The sequence below is a fragment of the Rhea americana genome, unplaced genomic scaffold (assembly GCF_003343005.1).
Source record: "Rhea americana isolate MKP2758 unplaced genomic scaffold, rheAme1 scaffold_265, whole genome shotgun sequence".
NCBI classification, from domain to species: domain Eukaryota; kingdom Metazoa; phylum Chordata; class Aves; order Rheiformes; family Rheidae; genus Rhea; species Rhea americana.
In genome coordinates this window covers 417,349-437,916 of record NW_028186385.1, presented here as the reverse complement: position 1 = coordinate 437,916, position 20,568 = coordinate 417,349, and the positions used below count along the sequence as shown (strand labels likewise).

The 20,568-nt window shown below is 42.9% G+C and overlaps 1 protein-coding gene across 2 annotated transcripts in view; it reads left to right on the top strand.

Moving 5' to 3' along the window:
- The window catches only part of ALK (ALK receptor tyrosine kinase), a 75,963-nt gene extending 55,406 nt beyond the window's left edge, over positions 1 to 20,557 (top strand). For both annotated transcript variants that reach the window (XM_085307831.1, XM_085307832.1), the window contains 10 exons: positions 1,168 to 1,354; positions 3,629 to 3,719; positions 4,664 to 4,728; positions 5,656 to 5,785; positions 12,505 to 12,602; positions 14,236 to 14,328; positions 16,065 to 16,166; positions 17,614 to 17,748; positions 18,229 to 18,319; positions 19,673 to 20,557. In XM_085307831.1, the coding sequence (XP_085163957.1) occupies positions 1,168 to 1,354; positions 3,629 to 3,719; positions 4,664 to 4,728; positions 5,656 to 5,785; positions 12,505 to 12,602; positions 14,236 to 14,328; positions 16,065 to 16,166; positions 17,614 to 17,748; positions 18,229 to 18,319; positions 19,673 to 20,377 (1,697 nt within the window). In that variant the 3' untranslated portion in view covers positions 20,378 to 20,557. The remainder of the gene's footprint in view (positions 1 to 1,167; positions 1,355 to 3,628; positions 3,720 to 4,663; positions 4,729 to 5,655; positions 5,786 to 12,504; positions 12,603 to 14,235; positions 14,329 to 16,064; positions 16,167 to 17,613; positions 17,749 to 18,228; positions 18,320 to 19,672) is intronic.
- The last annotated feature ends 11 nt before the right edge of the window (positions 20,558 to 20,568 follow it).

Sequence of the window (20,568 nt, the reverse complement as noted above, 5' to 3'; positions counted from 1 at the left end):
AATTAGACTTGTGCAGCTGTTTCAGTTCTTAGAATTTCAGGAGTTATCAGTTGCACACATATGGTCCTAGATGTATCATTTCTGGCCTAACAGTATCTCTTTAAAAATTACTAATTACTTCTCAGGGAATGGAAGAATAATCCGCTTTCCCTCCAACCAGCCTATCATTCCCATCTCAGGAAAGAGCAGAGATTTAAGAAATGCTTTCATTTTCAATGCTTTCAGAGAAAGCAATGAGGAGGAAAATGGGGACAGGGAGGGTTTGTGGATAGGTCATTACATCCCTCTGGCTTTGCTAGTGCGTGCTTACCCCTTAAATTCTTCCCGTGAGCAACGTCTGCTGGAGTAGACACATTACTGTCACAGTCTGTTTCCGCAGAAATCAATAGTAAGGGTAATATTGATTTAACCTGTTCGTGATTGGCATCTTGCATTGAAAAAGAATATATGCAATATCAATTACTATTTCAAGGAACATCTACGTGATGTCTTCTTTCAAGATATAATTTCTAATGACATTTCATAGGTATTAGTGAATTGATCTGAAGAGTACAAAAGCTAACACAAGCTCATTTCAAATTTAGTCCAACTCTGTTGTTTAGAAACAGTTTGTGCTGAGTCAAGACAGTGTTTTGCAAAATGAAATATTTTTATGTACACTGTCTTATTCTGAGCTAAACGTTCAGTTTAACAGATAATCCGTTTTGAACAGTGTGATGCAATGATTCATTTCAGGCTTTTAGTTATTCGTAGCCAATTTAGGAAAGTTGCTTATACCGAGCTCCCTCAAGTTTGGTTCTGGATTCATAATTAGAAGTATAAGTTAAACTAAATTGAACAGAATAAAACCAAAAAACCCTCAAAATTTTAAAATCACAGATCTCTGCAAGTGAAATTATTCTCTTACTCCATGTTACTCTCTTCCAGTAGTTTGTGACCAAGTTCATGGTTCTTAATGTGATTTGTAGATCAGAAATTCTTGGATAACTTCAGCTTCCATTTTCTGTGTTTAATTATTTGACGAACAGAAAAATGGCAGTGTCACTGTGTATTTTGCTTCACTGGAATTTGATCATGCAGCTAATTCTAGCATACATATGCTGTACAGTTGCAATCATGTTCCAAACGCAATCTTTGTCTCTGCTTTGCTGTGTTCTCTGTATTTAGTGTATCGTCGAAAACACCAAGAGCTGCAGGCCATGCAGATGGAGTTACAAAGTCCAGAATATAAACTGAGCAAGCTGCGTACCTCAACTATTATGACAGACTACAATCCAAACTACTGCTTTGCAGGAAAAACCACATCCATTAGTGACCTCAAAGAGGTGCCTCGCAAAAACATATCCCTCATCAGGTAAATTCATCTTTGTCTTCCTCATGCATCTCTCTATATACTCACATGTGCTACCTCTCTTATGTGGATGTGAACTCGTGTTTCTTGTGCAGGCGTATACAAATACTCATGCACTTTTCGACTTACACCCCTTTTYGCAAAAAGCTGTAGAGCTGCAGTAGTTAGGTTTGTGTGGATTGGATTAGAATTTAGTAGAGTCTCCTTAGCCTTTTACAGGTGCAGTGTTAGTCTGCTTGGATCGTGGGAGGAAATGCATCACCAGCAATTCAGACACATCTCTTGCAGGCTTTGCAAAAAAATGGCCCATTTGCAGCGTTAACTGATGAAATACTGGAAAGCCTGCAGCTTGTAGGAGGCTCTTTTAAAATCTTAGATGGAATCTTTGATAAAGAGAATGGCAACCATACATGCGATGGCAGCAAAAAGCAATGGGTTTGAGGCTGCCAGACAGTCTTGAAAGGACAGGAATTTAAAACCAGCAGGAAAACCATGTTATTGTCAAGATCAGAACTTTTGGAAAGCTTGAAGCAGTCTCTAGGAAAGACTTGAAAAATCAAGAATTCATTCCCACCTTGCCCTACTGCAGGGTACAGTGCACGCCACCAATAAATATGACTTTTTCCTGGTACCATGCAGTTTTTACAAATAGTCAAGAAGTGGTAGCAGGAGAGCTTGGGAGACTAGGGAGCTAAAAGGGACATGCTAAAAGAGACTATGCTCAGAGAAGTCCTTGCAGTCTGCAATGTATTTTGGCTCTTATCTCATTCCCCCTCACCTACAGGTCTTGCCAATCTGCAACTGGAAGGTTCCAGTGTACTTTGTGCTGCTGCTGCCCTGTCGCTTGGGCTCTGAAATCATATTTTTTTAATGTGTGTCAAGCTGCAGAGAGCAGAAGGTGCATCTGGGAATTAATAGGGGCAAGGGAGGTGGGCTTTTGGGGAGAAGGGTGAGTTATGAGCTGTAGAGAACTGTAGATATCCTCATTTTGTAATAGGTGGGTCAAGCATAGCTGAGAATGGTGTCTTGAGGTGATACCTAACATGTATAATTAAAAGCAGCCATTGAGTCACAGGCAGCATGAGTCTTCACTGTGGTTTCACTGCCTAGACTCCTCCTTAGATGTGTAAAACTACAGACAGCCTATACAGCAATGGAGCAGGCTGCCATTAGCAGCACATGTTTGAACTGAAGTGAGGGCAGCAACCCATGTAAAAATAGTTCACCAATGGACAAGAGGACAGACAATCAGTGCAGCTGTCAGGCCAGACCTGGATCAACCAGGAAAGTGCRTATTACCGTAGAAGAGAGCCTCTTATCCAGACCAAAAGGCACAGATGTCTCTGGGAGACTGAAGCTACTATTGCCCAATGTGCAGCCCATGGAACATGAAGAAGGAATCAAGAACTCAGGTGCAGCTTCCTTGTCTGCCACAGCTCACTATATTGTTATCATATGCCTTCCATGTGATTGTTGCACCAGCTGACTTAACTCTCATTAACTGATGACTGAATAGACAGATGCAAAATCTGTATTACAAGGACATAGAACAGGATCTTTAATCTGTTGTGTGATTATTTTAATTCATTTTTTATTTTCCTGTATCCTTATTCAAAATTAAACTGTAAGTTTCATAATCTGATCAATTCCAGCAACTGTTCTCAGTAGAAATTCCTGGAGTTGAGTTTTACAAAGCATTATCATCACCCTGTGAAGAAAACAAGGTGGCTAACATACTCGCCCAGAATCACAAAATAAATCAGGAAAATATCCTTCCTTTGGAATTCAGGTCCATTGAGAACCATTGTACCATGCCTCATTTCTACTTCAATGTTTTCTTTAATGGTAATGTATAAACATCATGGGAATTGTTGATATGTTTAGGGTGCAGGAACACTGAGACATAAGGCCTGTCTTTATTGGCCTGTCTTGGAGCGCCCACCACTATGCACTGGCACCAACGTAGTACAAGAATGATATCCATTACACGGTACAATGACAGCAGGTTGAGTTCACTGGAGACAATTCGCTTTTGAAATTGATTTCTTTACCTATTAAATGCATTGTAGGTCCAGGAAAAATTAGATTAAGGTCTGGTCCCCTGCATAGTGTGCAAAATAGTACCATCAGTGCCAACGTCTGGTTCTCTCTGTTTCACTGCCATGAAACACAAGAGCCCGCAGTGAAACACAAGATCCCATTCTGTGACCTGTGACCACAGTGTTATAATATGTGTTCTCTGTAGTAAAACCTTCTTGTCTTCTCTGGTCTGTCTAGGGGTTTGGGCCACGGAGCCTTTGGTGAGGTATATGAAGGTCAGGTGGCAGGGATCCCCAGCGACACCACTCCCTTGCAGGTGGCTGTGAAAGTAAGTGACAGTGTTTGAGTTATGATGGTTTTGTGCACCTTTCATCCAAGAGTCCCAATGCATTTTAAAATGGAGATGAATTAAGCTTTACTACACCACTGGAGGACACAGATAGAAAGGTTGTAGCTCTACTGCAACACTTCTATCCATGATAGTGCTGGTACAACTTACAGCATGTGGGCTTGTGAGACTATGCAAGAAGAAATCTGTATGTAATAATAGATAAAGGTTTTCCATGCAGCTGCAGTAGACTGCAGAGATCAGAACTAAATCTGTCCCCTGTCCATCCTTCACATGATACACTTGGTATGGTAACCTGTCCAGAGTGTTTGAGCCACAGGCCAAAAATCTTCACATGGCCGGGAGCCGTTGGCACGTACATCAAAGACCTTGCAGGTAGTAGATGGCTGTTTTTTCATGGATCTCTGCACTCCATTACAGGATGAATATGCACTGGGTGCATAGCTAAATCTTAAGAGACTCTAGAAGGCTTATATAGGACTTCAGCAGCCTAGCTAGCTTGATTTCTCATATAGATTACATAGCAGCACAGGCCTACTGCTAGTTGCTTACTCTTGATGGGAGGCAGCAGTACTGAATTGTCTGAGAGCTCAAGTGCTTTGCTCTTATTCTTCTCTACACAGTGAAGTCTCGTGTATTCAGCACTACTCCCTGTAGATTTGAAGGTATTTGCTCTAACAGTGTGGGCTTTGCTGGGAGGAGGATAGCAGACACATCGATAGACCATACCTTCTGTGTGATATGTATCTCTCAGTAGGCTTCACTGTCTAGTTTAGTTATGACCTAGTCATTACCATAGTCTGAAGTTTCTTTCACAGAGACAAGGACCGCTACAGACAATGTTAGTCATTTTGATTGCATCAGGCATTCACAACTGTAAGTTTAAATACCTTCTCACTGTCATCCTGTTCTTTCTTTTCCAGACATTACCAGAAGTGTGCTCGGAGCAAGATGAACTGGACTTCCTCATGGAAGCTCTTATTATTAGGTGCGTTTGAATAAGATGGGAAAGCACTTGTGCCAACTTGCAAAGCTGCTTTGAAGGATAATGTTCATAAAAATACTTATACTGTAATTTTAGGAACAGCTCTCAGGATTTTATTATGGGTTACTATTACTATTCTTTTAAATTCTTCTTACAAAAGGAGAAAATAAGTCACCAGTTGATTAAGGGCAAAATTTTCAGGAGAATTCACACAGATTTACATTATCCAAATTGAAAATCTTTAGGCCCAATTTTCAGAACTGGTGATATACTCCTCTGATTTTTCTTGGAGGTCAGCGCATAAGAAAAACAAGCCTTTGGAGTGTCACTTTGACTTAAAACTAACAGATGCCATTGACACATTGCTCATGTCAGTGACTGAGTCGTGAAATCCAAGCAAATAGTTCTCCATTGCACTGAGATCTGGAGAAGTAAGGAAGCATCAGAGAGGCCCTGAGGCAATATCTCTTGCATAAGCTGATTCCTGTGTCAGTGTGTTAATGTTGGAGCAACCCTACCCACCTCAGCTTCTACTCCCCAGGATAGGGAAATTAGAGGAGAAGCAATGGAATCTTCTCACTGGAGTGAAGAGAAAATATAATAGAAACATAATCCAGACTCTTCTCTGTTATCAGCTTCCTGTGACCCACAAGCCTTGCTTTAGCCCAAAGAGGATGCCTGAAGAAGAGTGTAGAAAAGGAGCCAAAAGGTCCTCCATCCCACCCTTTACTTCTGCACTGTACAGGACAGAAACGAAGTAGAAGGAAAACGTTTTGGCTTTGTCCAGTTACCCTGCCTTTGAGTTGCATTACTTACTCTGAAAAAAACATTCTTCCTCTCCCCCCAACCCCAGCAGAATATTTTCGTTTTTCTGTAGTTGTGTTTTTTGGATCAAAGCTGTTTCATGACCAAGTCTCCTTGTCCCCCCAGCAAGTTCAACCACCAGAATATTGTGCGCTGTATCGGGGTGAGCTTGCAGGCTTTGCCCCGTTTCATCCTGCTAGAGCTCATGGCCGGAGGTGATCTGAAGTCATTCCTGAGAGAGACGCGGCCTAGACCGGTAAGAAAATAGAAGAGGAGCTGTTGCTCTTTGCAAGACTTGCAAAGGCTTCTACATTCCTCTGGCAGCTTGCTCTGTTGACCATGATGAATACCATTCCTCACCATTCATTTTCTAGGATGAGCCAATCTTAACATATATCCATAAGTACAAAAAAGTAGTATTGGGAAAACTTTGTTCATGGCAACCTTGTTCTTGTAATTGAGGGGATCCTAGTCTCGCTTCGTTTTGCTATATGGAAGCCAAGTGTCTCCACTGGATAGCTAAGCAACTGGATGTTTGGAATATCTGCTCCCAGACTGCCATTTTGGGGCCACTTGAATGCATCTGGTTGGGCAGAGAAAGGCTAGTGGTGCTATGTAAGAGGAGGAGATTAAATAACACATAAGTCTACAGCTATCAGGAGCTGCAGTAGCGAAAAAGAGGGGAAAGCAATGCATTCAGGAAATGTAGGAGGAGAACAGGGGGAAGACACTTACCATTCTATCCAAAGGAGAATAGAGGGAGAGAGGCAAAACAGTATGAACATGAGTGGGACCTCCCACAGAGCGTGTGACTTCTATTTGTGTTTTTCAGGTATGACATTTATTAAGCTAATCTGCTTAAATAATGTAAATTCTTTACAAATTGAATTTTGTCTAATAATCTGTTGCTATAAGGCAAATGCCTAACTATGAATGGGCTGACCCATGTAGCTACTATGTCCTTCCATTTTATAGAGTCAGAAATTTCTATTGCTAGAAGACTGGTCTGGAGCAGGTCGCAAACATAACGGAAACATATATTGCTGGGGATATGCAGAAGAGCCTCATCCCTGGACTTTGCTAAATAACATGATAGATACTATCTTGAAAAAGAACAAAATAACCTGTCATGTTCCAAAAAATCTTCAAGCAAAGCTGTAGTTAAAAAGCTGATGTGAAAGAGCTCCTGGCATCCCTCATTTCTTTTCAGTCCATTTAAAAATGAACACAAGAATGTACAACAAAGGAGATCAAGGATAGAAAGGCATGGAAAAAGGTCCCTAACTCACTGGATGTTTCTCTTCCTCTTTGTTTTTTTAATTTTCTCCTTTTTCAAGAAAGTTGAAACAAGTCAAAAAATAAAACAGATGTTAAACTATGTTAAACTCTTACCTTCCTTACAAAAGCACAAAAATAAAAGTGTAGCACTAGTAATGATAAAGCTGTTATTTAAACTGATGATCAGGTGCATTTCTTTGGAAATCTATCCGTTAGAAGCAAGTTTGACATAGGCAAGAAGAGAATCAGGCCTGGAGCTGTTAACTTTATAATAAGTATCTTTAGTCCAGAATTTTGAAGATTTTCCCACTAAAATCAGCTTCAGCAGGGAATGACAGTCAGTTAGAAATGTGTGAGAAATTAATTGCCTCTTTCAAGAGGAGTAAGTACTTCTAAAGAATAAAGATCCATCTGGGCTATTGGATCAGGATGAGCCCTAGATACTGTTGGAGTTTAGTGCCAGATCCCACATTCATACTTTGTTTCTACCTTTCTTTGGAAAGATGTAAAATGATGACTTTTATCAATACAGAAAAGACAGGAATTAGCACTAACAGATATATAACAGTCTTCATTGAGACATCTGGAAACAGATTGACTCTATTTTTTTCTTTGCAGTCTAGTTTTCAGACCAGCTAAAAAGGGTTTGTGTTGCCCAGGTGCACTGCAGTCTTGGATGGGATACAAGAAAATGGCTGCTGCCTGGAGAAGAAGGCTAAGCATCCAGAAATATAAGATACTTAAAATCTGAGCTGGCAGTCTTTATTATAGAAATTGGCTTTCTGTAGCTTGCAGATGTTCTTGTCAGCTCATACAAATGGGCCAAACCTGATGGTAGATGAGTGGGGAAATTCCTCTTTTGCAGTGTGGGCTATGCTGTCACTTGGTGCAGGGAGAAACAGAGCAAGCCATTGTACGTTGTCTGATAGGTGCTTTGATCTAAACTGCCAAGACAGGCTGTGGTCTGTGCCATAAAATGGCAGGTGAAACAAACAGATGGTGTAGGGTAAGGGCATCCATCACTTCCCAGTGAAAGTATCCTTTTGGCTCATTAAATTAGAGGGAGAAGCCAGCTCAGTAATGATCTGGGCCTTGTGAGGAAGCACCATGAGCATTAGTCCTAAACAGCAGGAATTTTGACCTTGTAGTAAAATGAACCAGTTGTTTTAGTGGATGAAAAGTCCCTTATCTTCATAGGATGCAGTCACTGGAGCCTTCTGATCTGGCAGGTTTTTTTCTCTCTACCCTTACCCTACTCATGAGTTCTTCCTTGCGTATCAGAGCTTTCATTTCTGTCTCTTAGCGGTAGCTCTGTGTAACCTCTCTGATAGCTGTCAGGAAAGCTAGTGTCAGAGAGATTCACCCCAAGCACATCAAACATTGCTCCCTTACTGTTTTCTTTCTCCTTTCACAGTCTCTCCTTCCTTTTCTCTTCTTCCTTGTTCTTCCTGACCTGTGTGAAGTTATCTGAGACTGCCGCAGAACTACTATACATAGGGGCTGCTCCCAGCAACCTGAAGATCCTCCTCTCTTTCCAGCATTTAACTTGCTCCTGTGACTAGAGGAGACATGGGACTGGTGCTGCTGTTTTTTGCTCTGTCCCATGCCTGTCACACTTTGGAAGAGATAAAGTACAAATGTGATGTAGAGTCGGTAACTTACTCAAATCCCTGGATTCAGTCCCCTTTTAACAGTTGCATGAGCCCAAATAGCCTAACTATGTGCAGACATAGATCCACACATTTCATCTCCACTTCGAACACCCTCTTACTCTTGTCTTTCCCAACTTCTGCTACCATCCTCTTTGATGGTTGCCTGGGGAGAGCAACAGGATAATTCATTGTCTGGCTTTAAGGGCAGCTTCTAACAGCTAATGGCAGCTGTGAGTGCTGAGAAATCAGCCTCTGGTGCATGTGCTTCTCTGCTCGCTCAGAAACTATGAAGCTTGAAGATAGCCTTATTGAGGAGAGATGAGATGCGCACAGGGCATTGTGCTCTATGAAAAGGAACATAGAAGAACGCAAGTGCAGAAGTGGGTTTACCCTCTGTGCATAGAGTCCTTGTACCTGGGCCTGTGTCTATATCTTTCCTTGTTCTGCACTTAAAGATTTCTGGGCTGTTTTGTTCCTCTTATTGCTGTTTCAAGAAAGGCAGGCAGAGGGTAGGGATAGCTTGACTTCTAGTTTGCCAGGTCTATTAAAGGAAGAGAAAGACAAGGAGCTGAGCACAAAAAATAGAAGACATCAATAAGCAGGAATCTATTAAACAAAACACCTAGCTGACTGATTCAGTAATAATGGTTTACTGTTTACTGTTCTGTACTGTACTGTTACTTCCTCTTCCTTGCACTATTGTTTTTGTTTTTCTCTTGCTTTTCTCATTTTTTTATTCTCCAGCTGCTTTCCACGCTGTCTTTTCTTTCCCACTCTACTTCTGCTTTCAGCCTGGTTCCAACAGGGATAAGGTTTACCTGTTCATTCTCTATATTCATCCCCCAGAGTCTCTCCCTGCTCCCTAACTTTAAACTCATTTGCTAACTTCAGTCAAAATAGAGATGTCAAAGGCATTAATATCTCACAAGGCTGAGGAAAGGAGAAAGCACCATTCTAGAGCAACCACTGAGTGAAGCAGTTTTATCATTTGGCCTGCAACTGGCCAGTGAGAGCATGTGTGACTTGGAGCAAGGCATACAGCCTGTTGCCTCGTGCTCAGCTGCTAAAAACCATGGTAGAGAACAGGGGGAATGGTAGAGGAGGAGACAGTTAAGTGACGGAAGGGGATACTTAAGACATTATTAGGCACTGTGCAGTGGGAAACTGGAGCTACCACAGTAGATTGGCATTAGGACGTAGGATGCAACTTCATGAAACATTGAGGTGCTGCCAGCACAGCCTATTGCGTATTGTTCATTTGTGTTCTGCATGTAAATAATGAAAGCAATATTTGACCAACAAGTAGTGATTATGCTGGACTCTAAGCAAGAATTACCACATATGTAGGCCAAACATTCATCCAACATCACTGACATAATACCACAGACTTTTGTGGGATATTGTCAGTTTATGCCAGCCAGGCATCTGTCTCATAAAACAGGCCCACTCCATAAGCTTCAAATTCAAACTACTTTGGAGGTTCAGGGTTTATAACACTGAAGGGTTTCTCTGTTCCATTTGTAATAAGGTTTCACATCTCTTGACAGGATTACCTCTCCCTCTTTTTCTGCAGAGGGGCAGTCCAGATTGACAGGTTCAGAGATGCCTGGAACTGGACTCTCACTTGTTATAAGCAATGCAGAATTCTCCATTTTGGGAAGTTCAGCAATGATCCTTCTCATACACAGAAAAGCAATCAAGATTGGAAGATAAAATGTAGTTTCCCCTCCTTTAAATTCTGCAGTCATCACACTGAACAATACACACAATTTCATTCACCCTTAGCCAGATTCAGTCTCACCCAGGGAAGTGTCATACTAGTGTTTCCAGTGTGCCCACTGCTCCAAACACTGATGCTTTCCAGCTGGCATTGTCCGTTCATCTGAGGAGCAGAAGCTGTGAACAGCTGTGAAGTGAATTCTTTGGTGTCTCAAGGCTGCTCCCCTTGCAAAATGAATCCAAACCCTCAATTTTTCAAAGAAATTACTTGGCTAAATTGTCCTTGGCTGAGAAGTCACATCTGCTTCAGGGCTGTATTTAACCAAATAAAAGATGGAAGGAATTCACCTGAGGGGGGGGGAGAGGAAAAACAAGTAGAAGGAGGGAAAAAAAAGAAGAAAGAAAAAAGCTCTGCTGGTCAAATCAGCTTGCAGCTTCAGCCTGCAGGTTTGGAGTCAATGCTGCATAGTAAAGAATTGGGTTTGTTACTCAGTTTTCACTTCAGGTTTCTGAGCCTTTCTCAGAAATGGAGAGACTAAGGTATTAATTTCCCTTTAGTTGTGTGCTGAAAAGGGAACGAACAGCATCTGCATCTCTCTTGTTGTAGCTGGTGAGCCACTCTAACTCAAAGAGATAAAAAAAATATTTCTCCTCTTGACTCCTCCAAAAAGAAAAAAAAAAAAAAAAGGAGAGGAGGAGTTTAATATTTTTAGGAAATACTACTCTACAAAAAGGAAAGTCTTGGGGGGGGGCCACACTCAGTCCAGTCTTTTGTGTAAAGAATCAACTAAGTATATAGTATATTGAAGTAGCTCAGCTGGGAGAGCATTAGACTGAAGATGTAAAGGTCCCTGGTTCAAGCCTGGGCTTCAGCAAGGGGGTTCCTTGTTGCTCCTTCTCTGGAGATATTCAAAACCTGCCTGGATGCAACCCTGTCTAATATGCTCTAGGTGACCCTGCCTGAGCAGGGAGGTTGGACTAGATGATCTCCAGGGTCCCTTCCAACGTTACCGATTCTGTGATTCTATGATATAAGCAATTAAGTATACCACGTGCCTAATAAAAAATAGGCAGGTGGTACACAGTTACAACCTGTTTTGTTTTATGGCACCACAGTGAAAAAACAAGGTTTGTTCCCACAGAGAACAAACATAGCATTTTTCAATTCTTTTTTTAGTCAAATATTGAGGCCAGGTTTTTCCTAACTTCTTCAGAGGACATTAGGGCTTTGATTTTGCTAGCCAATGCCCAATATTCAGGTTTTGGCTCTGCCTGCTGCAGAGCCTGCAGTCTCAGTTAGCAGCGTTTTAGAGCAGGGGGGTAGCCAGCACAGCATCACATCACTCTGTAAAGAGGTTTCATCACAACAGAGAGGCACAGGTGAGCCTGTCACTGGACAGAATGATGGGTATTATGGGAGAGAGCTGGAGGGCAGGATGGGATTGTTTAGTCAAATAACTAAGACCACAGAGAAATATTTTCTTAGGGAATAGCTGCAGTGGGAAAAATGCCATACAGTTGTTTGTCATGGTCCCTCTGGCAGAAATGATCTTCTCTTCCCTCAAGGACGAGCAGCAGGGATCACTGATTCACACCTCAGGACAGAATCTGATGGTTTGGCTTCAAAGGCCCACAGATATGAGCTGTTTCTAAGCCTGGCCTTTTCACTAAAGCATCTGACTTCTGCTGGCAAGGGCTGGAGATTGTATCAGAGAGGCAGGAACAAGGAGCTAGCAGTCTTAATCTTCTATAGCCATTGGCTAAGCAAATACATGTCAATGCTCTAAGGGGCAAGATAAAAGCTACATGGATCGGAGGAGGGAAAGAGCAAACGTGACTCATGCCACAAAACATCATTCTCATTGTTCAGGGTGACTTTAGAGAGAGAAGAGCTAGAAATAATAGAAAGAAACTGACTGAGGACCAATTCAGGCTATGTATCTCCACAAAAATTTTTATCATGCTGAAACTGCAGAACTGTCTCCAAGGAGAACTGAGGGAAATCCATTTGCATCTTTCAATAACAGTGGGAAACCTTTAAAGGAGAATCCTGATTGAGATGGGAAATGGCCTGCAGGACTTGGATGTCTGATCCAGCTTTCTGAGTCTGTTATTGGGATTTGTATGACAAGGTGCCTCCACATCCTTTTAATAGTTCTTGGATATGAATGCTGTCTTTTGCGCATGTCTGTAATGAGTGTATGCATCCTGTGGTGTATTAACATCTGAGCTACATCCTTTGTTGGAGACTTCCCAGTGCTGTACAAGGGATGAATCTTGCTGTGTTCTTGCTTTTAATCCAAGTCTATCTCTTGTCTTTTGGTAGAACCAGCCTTCTTCCCTTTGCATGCTGGACTTGCTGCACGTGGCTCATGACATTGCTTGTGGTTGTCAGTACTTGGAGGAGAACCACTTCATTCACAGGTAGGTGAACACACCTGTGCCAGCATGGGCATGTGTTGTGTATGAGCCAGTAGAGGAGCATAATGCCCTATGTAATTTTTTTATGTCCTGCTGCACTCTAGTGACTGGAAACCTTTAAACAAGGTAGATAAAACCTGAATAATAACAATTAACATAAAAGACTCCTGTAGACCATGTGGCAGAGGTTTGTAGTTTTTATCAAATATCCTAACCTCTGTCTCATGCACTCATGCAGCCTATTTAGCTAATATGCAAATGGAAACATGATCTCCTGACAGAAGTCCTTAAAGATCTTCATCTTCTCCTCAAGAATTTTACTTGTTGCCCTTCTGCTCATTCTGGAACTCTTCTCTTCTTGCTCTTAGACAACTGCTACAGAAACATAGCAAGAAGTACTACACTTCGTGACTATTGTTTTCTGCTCCCACAGAATAGGCTGTTTGAGAAATGTCCAAAATTTTGTCTGTAACTTTGAACAGAACCATGCAAAGACCCTGGAGAAAATGGCAGAAAAACAGAAAGTCTGCACAGGGCAGAGAAAGCCCAAAACACAGAAAGTTTTTTGAGTGATAAAAACTCCCTGCGTCAGTGCTTGTGTTTCTACCAGCTGGAACCTCTACTACCTCTAGTGCATTCTTCCCAAAAAAGCCACACTGGAAGGGAGTGCACCCTACTGGCTTCAAAGCAGAATAAACTTACCTGTGCAGTTCTGGACCCATTGAGGTTGCTGAGATGAGGAATAATCTGGCTGCCTACCTCTCCCTTGAGAATACACTAAAAGAAGCATTACAGCTCAAATAGATGGTAAAAATAATCCAGATATATTTCCATGTGTCACAGTTTTCCAGTATCTTCCCATGATCTTTGGCAACCCTACTTTAGAGAATCATGAATGATTGTCATAGCATTCAGCATGGTTAGGAGCAGCCACATTTGTATGCCTTCCTACTGTAAAGTCAGCAATAACGACAGAGGCAGTGGTAATAAAAGCACAAGATGCCGGTGGTTGTTCTTTGGCTCCCTCTGCTCCTGTGCTGCTCTTGTTCATGTTGAATAGTCATGGCCACCCTGCCTACATCAGAAGAGCACGGTACTAGTGTGCAGCTTTGCAAGGTGCTGTGACACTGTTGTAGCCAAACTGTAGTTAACAGTAAAACTAATATACAAGATGTGCCACCATGTTACTCAGATCTCAAGGTTTACTTTAGCTCAGAAGAGATGGAAAGAGAGCTTTATCTGCATGCACAGATTCAGGCCCTTACCTGTCTTCAGAGCAATGTCTGCATTGATCAAGACAGCTTCATTTTGCTGAAATCAAACCCTCTGCTGCTAATTCCCTTGAGACTTAATAGTTCCTGTGGTGAAGGGAAGTTCACAGGAGACCCATCCATTCAGCTGAAAGATGTTAAATGAAGTTTAAAGAGGAAATGTCTTAATAGCAGGACTGCTCCTAAAATTGGAGTAGGTTGGAATTTGGGACGTCACTATTTTTCTGTAAACACTGACTTTTATGGGTGTTGTGTCTGCACCTCAGGAAATCAGATATTGTTCTTTGCTTTCTTTTGGTTTGCAAAATTGTTGAATGATTAAGTGATTCTTCTCTTTCTGTTGTTTTTCTTCCCTTTCCTTGTAGGGATATTGCTGCCAGGAATTGCCTCCTTACCTGTCGAGGGCCTGGGAGAGTGGCTAAGATTGGAGACTTTGGAATGGCCCGAGATATATACAGGTAGCAGGGCTAAGTCCAGGGTATCAGCAAGTGGAAGCTCACCAAAATGAGAGAGGAGCAGTGTTTGCTTAGGAGAGCATGCTCATGTGCTCCTCTGTTTATCCTTAGCAAGGCATGAAACTGGAGTGATCCTACCCTGATGAATTCCTGCTAGTGTTGTATTGGTGTTGGCTTTCACTTGTAGTTCAACTGTGCTCTGAAGACTCTCCCCACTTCCTGAGCACTTTCTTCTAAGTAATGAAGTCTGATAGCCACAGACAGCATTTCTCCTTCCTCGTGTACTGTAAGAACAGTTTCTTGCCTTTACTTTCTCCATACTGTTGGCACTGATGTGCCCTTCTGCTTTGTGGCCCAAAATCATTCTGAATTTAATCTTCCTCCTTGATACTAGCCCTGCCCCTTTGGTTTGGTATCATCAGTAAATCTCCTCAATTTACTGCAGATAAAGGAGGAAGGTGCAGAAGAAGGTCAGGAAAATGTAATCACACGAACTGGAATTCAGCCAGGACACAGGGTTAACTACTCTGCTCTTGCAAGTGCCAGGAAATCTTTAATGACCACAAGCAGTCAGGGCTGCAGTTTGATATCTCATCTTCCACCTAGCACCTCCAGAAGTGCAGCACTCTGTCCTGCTGTGCTGAGCAATTGATTTACCTCTGACTCAGAAGAAGAAATGCCTTGTACTGAATCACCCAAACTGTTTAGTCCGGTGTCATGACTTTCTTTTTCCCTGCTTGGGGATCTCTTGTGCAATTACTAAGCCAAGCCTTGCCCTGCTTAGTTTGAGATCTGACAGTATCCTAGCCTGAAGTGATGCAAATGGAGTGCTACCTTCAAAACAGAAGTGCATGTTAACTGGGTTTTTTTTCCTCTCCCTTCCCTTTCCCTCACAAAGAGCTGCTGTTCTGCCCCGCTGTCAGATTGGACAAAGTAGCACCTGTCACACAATCAGTAGAACTCGCTGCCAAAATGAATGCTTTGGTGCTGAGTTTTCAAAAGCACCTTTGAAGTTTGCACATGTTTTTGTGTGCAGGAAAACCCTTTGGATACTCAGACTGTGTAGTCATGAACAGTGGTACCTGCTTGCATGAATAGCCTCCTGCAGCATAGGGTTTGGGGTTTGTAGGTTTTATTTTAAATGAAAATGACAAAGAGATGGATGTACTTACTGCCTCAGGAGCATGGGATCTCCTGTCCCTGGATATAAGGCCAAGTCTCCTCCTTATCCCGTCCCTGGCTTTTGCTAAGGGTTTTGGATTTCACTTGCAGTACTTCAGATTAGTACGTTTGGGACAGGCTGTGTTTATTTTTGGTGGGGATGCTTAATGTGACCACTTGTGAGATGGGGTGGAGATCTTGCTGTAGCTGTAAAGCACTTTTGGGAGAGGAGGGCTTTGCCAGCAACATCTTATTGTGTGAGAAATTCACTGGGGGTATGCACATATGATAACCTAAGTTTACTGGATCGGGCCTTAAGTGGATGGGATTACAGAGCATCCTTGCATGGTCTGCCAGTTTCTGCTGGTGGTCCTCCAATTTCCACTATTATGAGAAGAAATAGGCCTCTTCAGCATTTTCTCTGCCACAGTTTTGCCTAAAATAGCCCCTCCTCAGGCTGATAACTTTAGTTTTTAATTTTATTTTATTCTTTTATTTTAGTTTTTAATTATAAAAACACTGGTTAATCACATTTTCTGAATTCTTGGCTGATTCTTCATTTTGTTTGTTCTCTGCAGAGCCAGCTATTATCGGAAGGGTGGGTGTGCAATGTTGCCTGTCAAATGGATGCCTCCTGAGGCTTTCATGGAGGGGATATTTACATCAAAAACAGACACATGGTGCGCTTCTTTTCTTTTTCCCTCTCTCTTTCTCCCTCTCTCTCTCTCTCCGTTTGTATATTTTCACCTTTTTTGAAAAGTGTGAATGTTTTGAAAAACAATGTGTTCGTGTTCATTTCTCCCTTACTAGAAAGAAAAGTAAGGTCTTTTAGAGCCAATAATCTTGGAAGAGACAAGGGAAATGTAAGATCAGCCCTGTGCTAAGGCAGGTGCTGTTGGGGAAGTGAGCAGGCAGAGAAGGGAGGCTGAGGCAGACGGGGGTGCTGTCTTGTTTAGTCCTGGGAGGAGAGTACCCGTTCCACACTAGTGAAAGCAGCAGAGCGTTAACAGGAAACTGCAGGCAGGATCCATCCATGCTTGCTGTTGGGGGAAAGGGTATAATACATCGTGGCTTTCATCTCTCTCTTGGTCTGCAGCAGCACTGTAAATTCTGTAAGCTTTGAGTTTCCGGTGGACAGAGGAGGGGAGAAGAAAATTGTGTGAGCTTGTGGACTGGAAGCAGTGAGGGCTCAAAGCCAAGAAGCACATCTCTGTTGCCGTTGTTTGTACTGTTTGTATCGCAGCCTGGCCCCACCTACTTTGCTGTGGTGCTGAGGGGAAGCCATGGTGCAGGAGCCGAAGTGACTGCGATGTAGGAGGAAATGAGCAGAAAAGCATGGCCACAACCTCAGGAGGTGTGCAGAGGGAAAGGGAGCTGCATGGGCAGGATGCAGTTCCTGAGTGAGTCCAAGGGATTGAGTCAGGCTCTCTGAGAGAGCTGAGCTGCTGCTTGTCCATCAGCACCAAGGGGATGAGTTGCCTGCTGTTGCTCGTAGCTCTGCTGAAGTTTTAATCAACAAAATCGTGATTTCTAAGCATCCAGCCAAATGAACGCTTTGGAAAGGGCCCTATCTCAGCCATTATCCGAGGGCGCTGCCTGCCACACTGCACGAGCCAAGACTGTGGCTAGGGAATGTTTTATCATACTCTCTGAGATACAGGAAGGAGGCTCAGAGTCAGCAGTGAGGATTTACTAACATTATTTCAAGCATATCTGCTTATTCAGGAGGAAAAGTTTGTCACAGGTGTTCAGGCCACTGTTCCCCTCAGTCCAGCCTCCAGCAGTGGCTGATGCCTCAGAAGAACATAGTCTGCTTCGCACTTCTTGTATCTAGTGGAACAGGGCTGAGTACAAGGGCAGAGCAGTCAGGTTTACCTACCTGTATCATAGATTTAACTCATGTAACAGTCAATTGGTATCATTGATGAAATGATTCAGAGTCCACCTCTAGAATTATTCAGCTTGTTCACATCTCGGTCCCAAAACAGTGAAGCCCACCAGATGACTGAGTACAGACTGCAAAAAGCAATACTGACAACATAACCTCTAAGGGCATATTCCCTAAATGATGATGATGATCATGATTTCTGTATCCTTAATTTTGTTTTTCTTCTCTTCTGTATTCAGGTCCTTTGGTGTATTGCTGTGGGAGATATTCTCTTTGGGATATATGCCCTACCCTAGCAAAAGTAACCAGGAGGTTCTGGAGTTCGTAACCAATGGAGGAAGAATGGATCCACCTAAAAACTGCCCTGGCCCTGTGTATGAAATTGCAACTTTGATACTTTGATATATTAATGCAAATGAGCATCTGTTTTGAATACTGTTCTCTAGTCAGATGTTAATAACTTTTGAGATTGGTCGTATCTTGGCTGACCTACCTTTCTGAACTTGCCAGTGGCTTCTCTACTGGCAGTGATACCTGCTTTAGAGGGCCACTTTTGTTTGGTTGAAGATTGTGCAATATTTCTGTGTGTCAGGTGAAATGTGAAACTGCAAGCTACCTCTAGTGAGTTCTCTGAGAATGCTCAGGTGGGCAGGTTATCTCTCTGATGTGCCATAGATTTTACCCCTCTGGTGATCACATATTAAGCGTTACCTATGCATTAGTTGTCTAAGTCAGGAATGCTGAGCACCCTTATTTGTTAGAACGTGTCCTCACGGTTTCCAGTTTGCAGTGACTAGCTGTTACGTACCCAATGGATCTGCCATTTATGAGTTTCTCTTGTTTTGCTCTTTCAGTTACCGCATTATGACCCAGTGTTGGCAGCACCAGTCTGAAGACAGGCCAAACTTTGCGATAATCCTGGAGAGAATTGAGTACTGCACTCAGGTATCAGGTTTTATTCATTTGCCTTGAGAGGGGTGGAAAGGATCAGTGTAGGTGAGCCAGAATGTAAAATGAGGAGAAAGCAGCGCTGCATTATTGCAGTTCAGAGAGACTGGCATTTGGCTGGGACCAGCTGATGGGACATTTACCACATCGGTTTGTTGATCCTACTGACTTTCACTGCCTAAAAGCAAAAGAACACATGCTTACCCAGCTGTACAGAGGAATGGCAAATCTGTGGCTCTGCTTCTGCTTATAAAGACAAGTATTTCTAGCAAGCTGAAGACCCCAGACACACCAGCATCCATATGCACTTGTGCTTCACATCAGCCACTCTGTCTCCCTGTAACCCTGGGGACGTGGTGAGCACTGAGCAGAAATGGTTCTGACTCAGAACACCTTTTCCAGGTGGCCTCTGCAGCTGTGGGGAATTTTCTGAGTCTGCTGCTCTGGAGAAGCAGCTGCAGAGAGAAGTGCCAAGGAGTGGGGATTACAAGGCTAGCAGGAAGAGGATGTGGCTGGCTTTCTAGGCTTAGATCTGATTTTTATAGCTGTTTTTAGCTTGTAAAGAATGAGGTAGTTTGGAAAATGTTGTTCTGCTGCCTGGTTCAGCACATGTTTCTTGTGTAGCCCCATGTAGTTATTTTCCTCAGTCAGCTCGCTTTCCCATCTGTAAGTAATTGGGGGCATTACTGGTCTACATCTCTGTTAAGGCTTGGTCTTTTTCATGTGCGTTTCGATCCTTGGGTGTGAGATATTGTTTTCTGTTATCATCTGTGGCATCTACCAGTAGTTAAAGGTTGTCCAGATCACCACATTTCTCTCAGTTTAATTTTCAAAACTGCTTAAATAGCTCAAGACCCCGGTCTCTATGGGCTCAGGCTTCTAGGGGTCTACTCTTGACAGTATTGCCTCCTGTCTACATTCCCATTTCTCCCTTGTTCTGTGTATTTTCATGGCTGTAACTGCCTCAGTATTTGAGAATGTTATGAAGTTCGAGATGATAACAATTCCAAAACAACATTCCCACAGGAAATTCAGCTGGACATAAAAAAAAAAAAAATCATTATTCTTGTAATCTCTGCTGTTCTGTGGTGGGTTTTGTGCTTGTGTTTGGCGTTTTGAATTTTTTTTTTTAAGAGAGTTCAACATTAAGGGCGTCCCATTGCATGTCAGCTAACTGCATTTTGCCAGCATCTCCTGCACATGAAATGTGTGCCCTGTGATGGGAAAGACGTGCTGTGATCATACAATGACAGCTGGCAGTTATCTTGCATTTATAACTAAGTCTGAGCATACAGAGTAGTAGCAGACTGAGAAATTAGACTGAGAAATTATCATTAATTTCTTCTGCAGGATCCAGATGTCATCAACACTGCTTTGCCAGTGGAATATGGCCCATCAGTTGAGGAGGAGGAGAAGGTAGCAATGTGCCCAGAAGATCCAGAAGGGATTCCCCCTCTCTTGGTCTCCGCACACCAAGACAAAAAGGATGACAAGCAAGCTCTGCCGTCTCCGCCCCCAATGCCATCAGCCATCACTACTGGAAAACCTCTAGGGAAAGTGGGAGCCTTGGAACCACCAGTCCCTGCGAAGGTGCAGTCAGCCTCTGTAGGGGGACATATCAACATGGCCTACACTCAGTCCAATCCCCCTTCTGAGCTGCACAAAGGCCGAGGCTCCAGAAACAAGCCCACCAACCTCTGGAATCCGACATACGGTTCCTGGTTTGCAGAGAAGCAGGCCAGCAAAAACAATTCTTTGATGGAAAAAGAGATGTCTGAGAGGGAGAACCTGGGGCACGAAGGAAACTGTTCTGTAGGGCCCAACATTGTGGCTGGCAGGCTACCAGRCTCCTCCCTGCTATTAGAGCCATCTTCCCTAACAGCAAGTGTTAAAGAAGTGCCTCTCTTCAGGCTTCGCCACTTCCCTTGTGGAAATGTCAACTATGGATACCAACAGCAGGGCTTACCCTTGGAAGCCTCCACCCCACCTTGCGCTAGCAGTTATGAGGATCCCATCCTCAGAAACAAGAATCACGTAACACACCAGGGGCCCTGAGAGCCCTCTACCCTCTTGACTTTTACCCGTGTGGCCCCTGAGCCTTGAAGAGATGTCCTGTTACCAATACACCGTGAGCAACAGAGCTGACAGTGTTATCTTCCATTACGTGCCAACTTGCTCCAAAGTGCCACCCTTGAAGCTGTAATTTCAAATAACCGAAGAGGCTTCAAATCACCAGAGCCCCAATA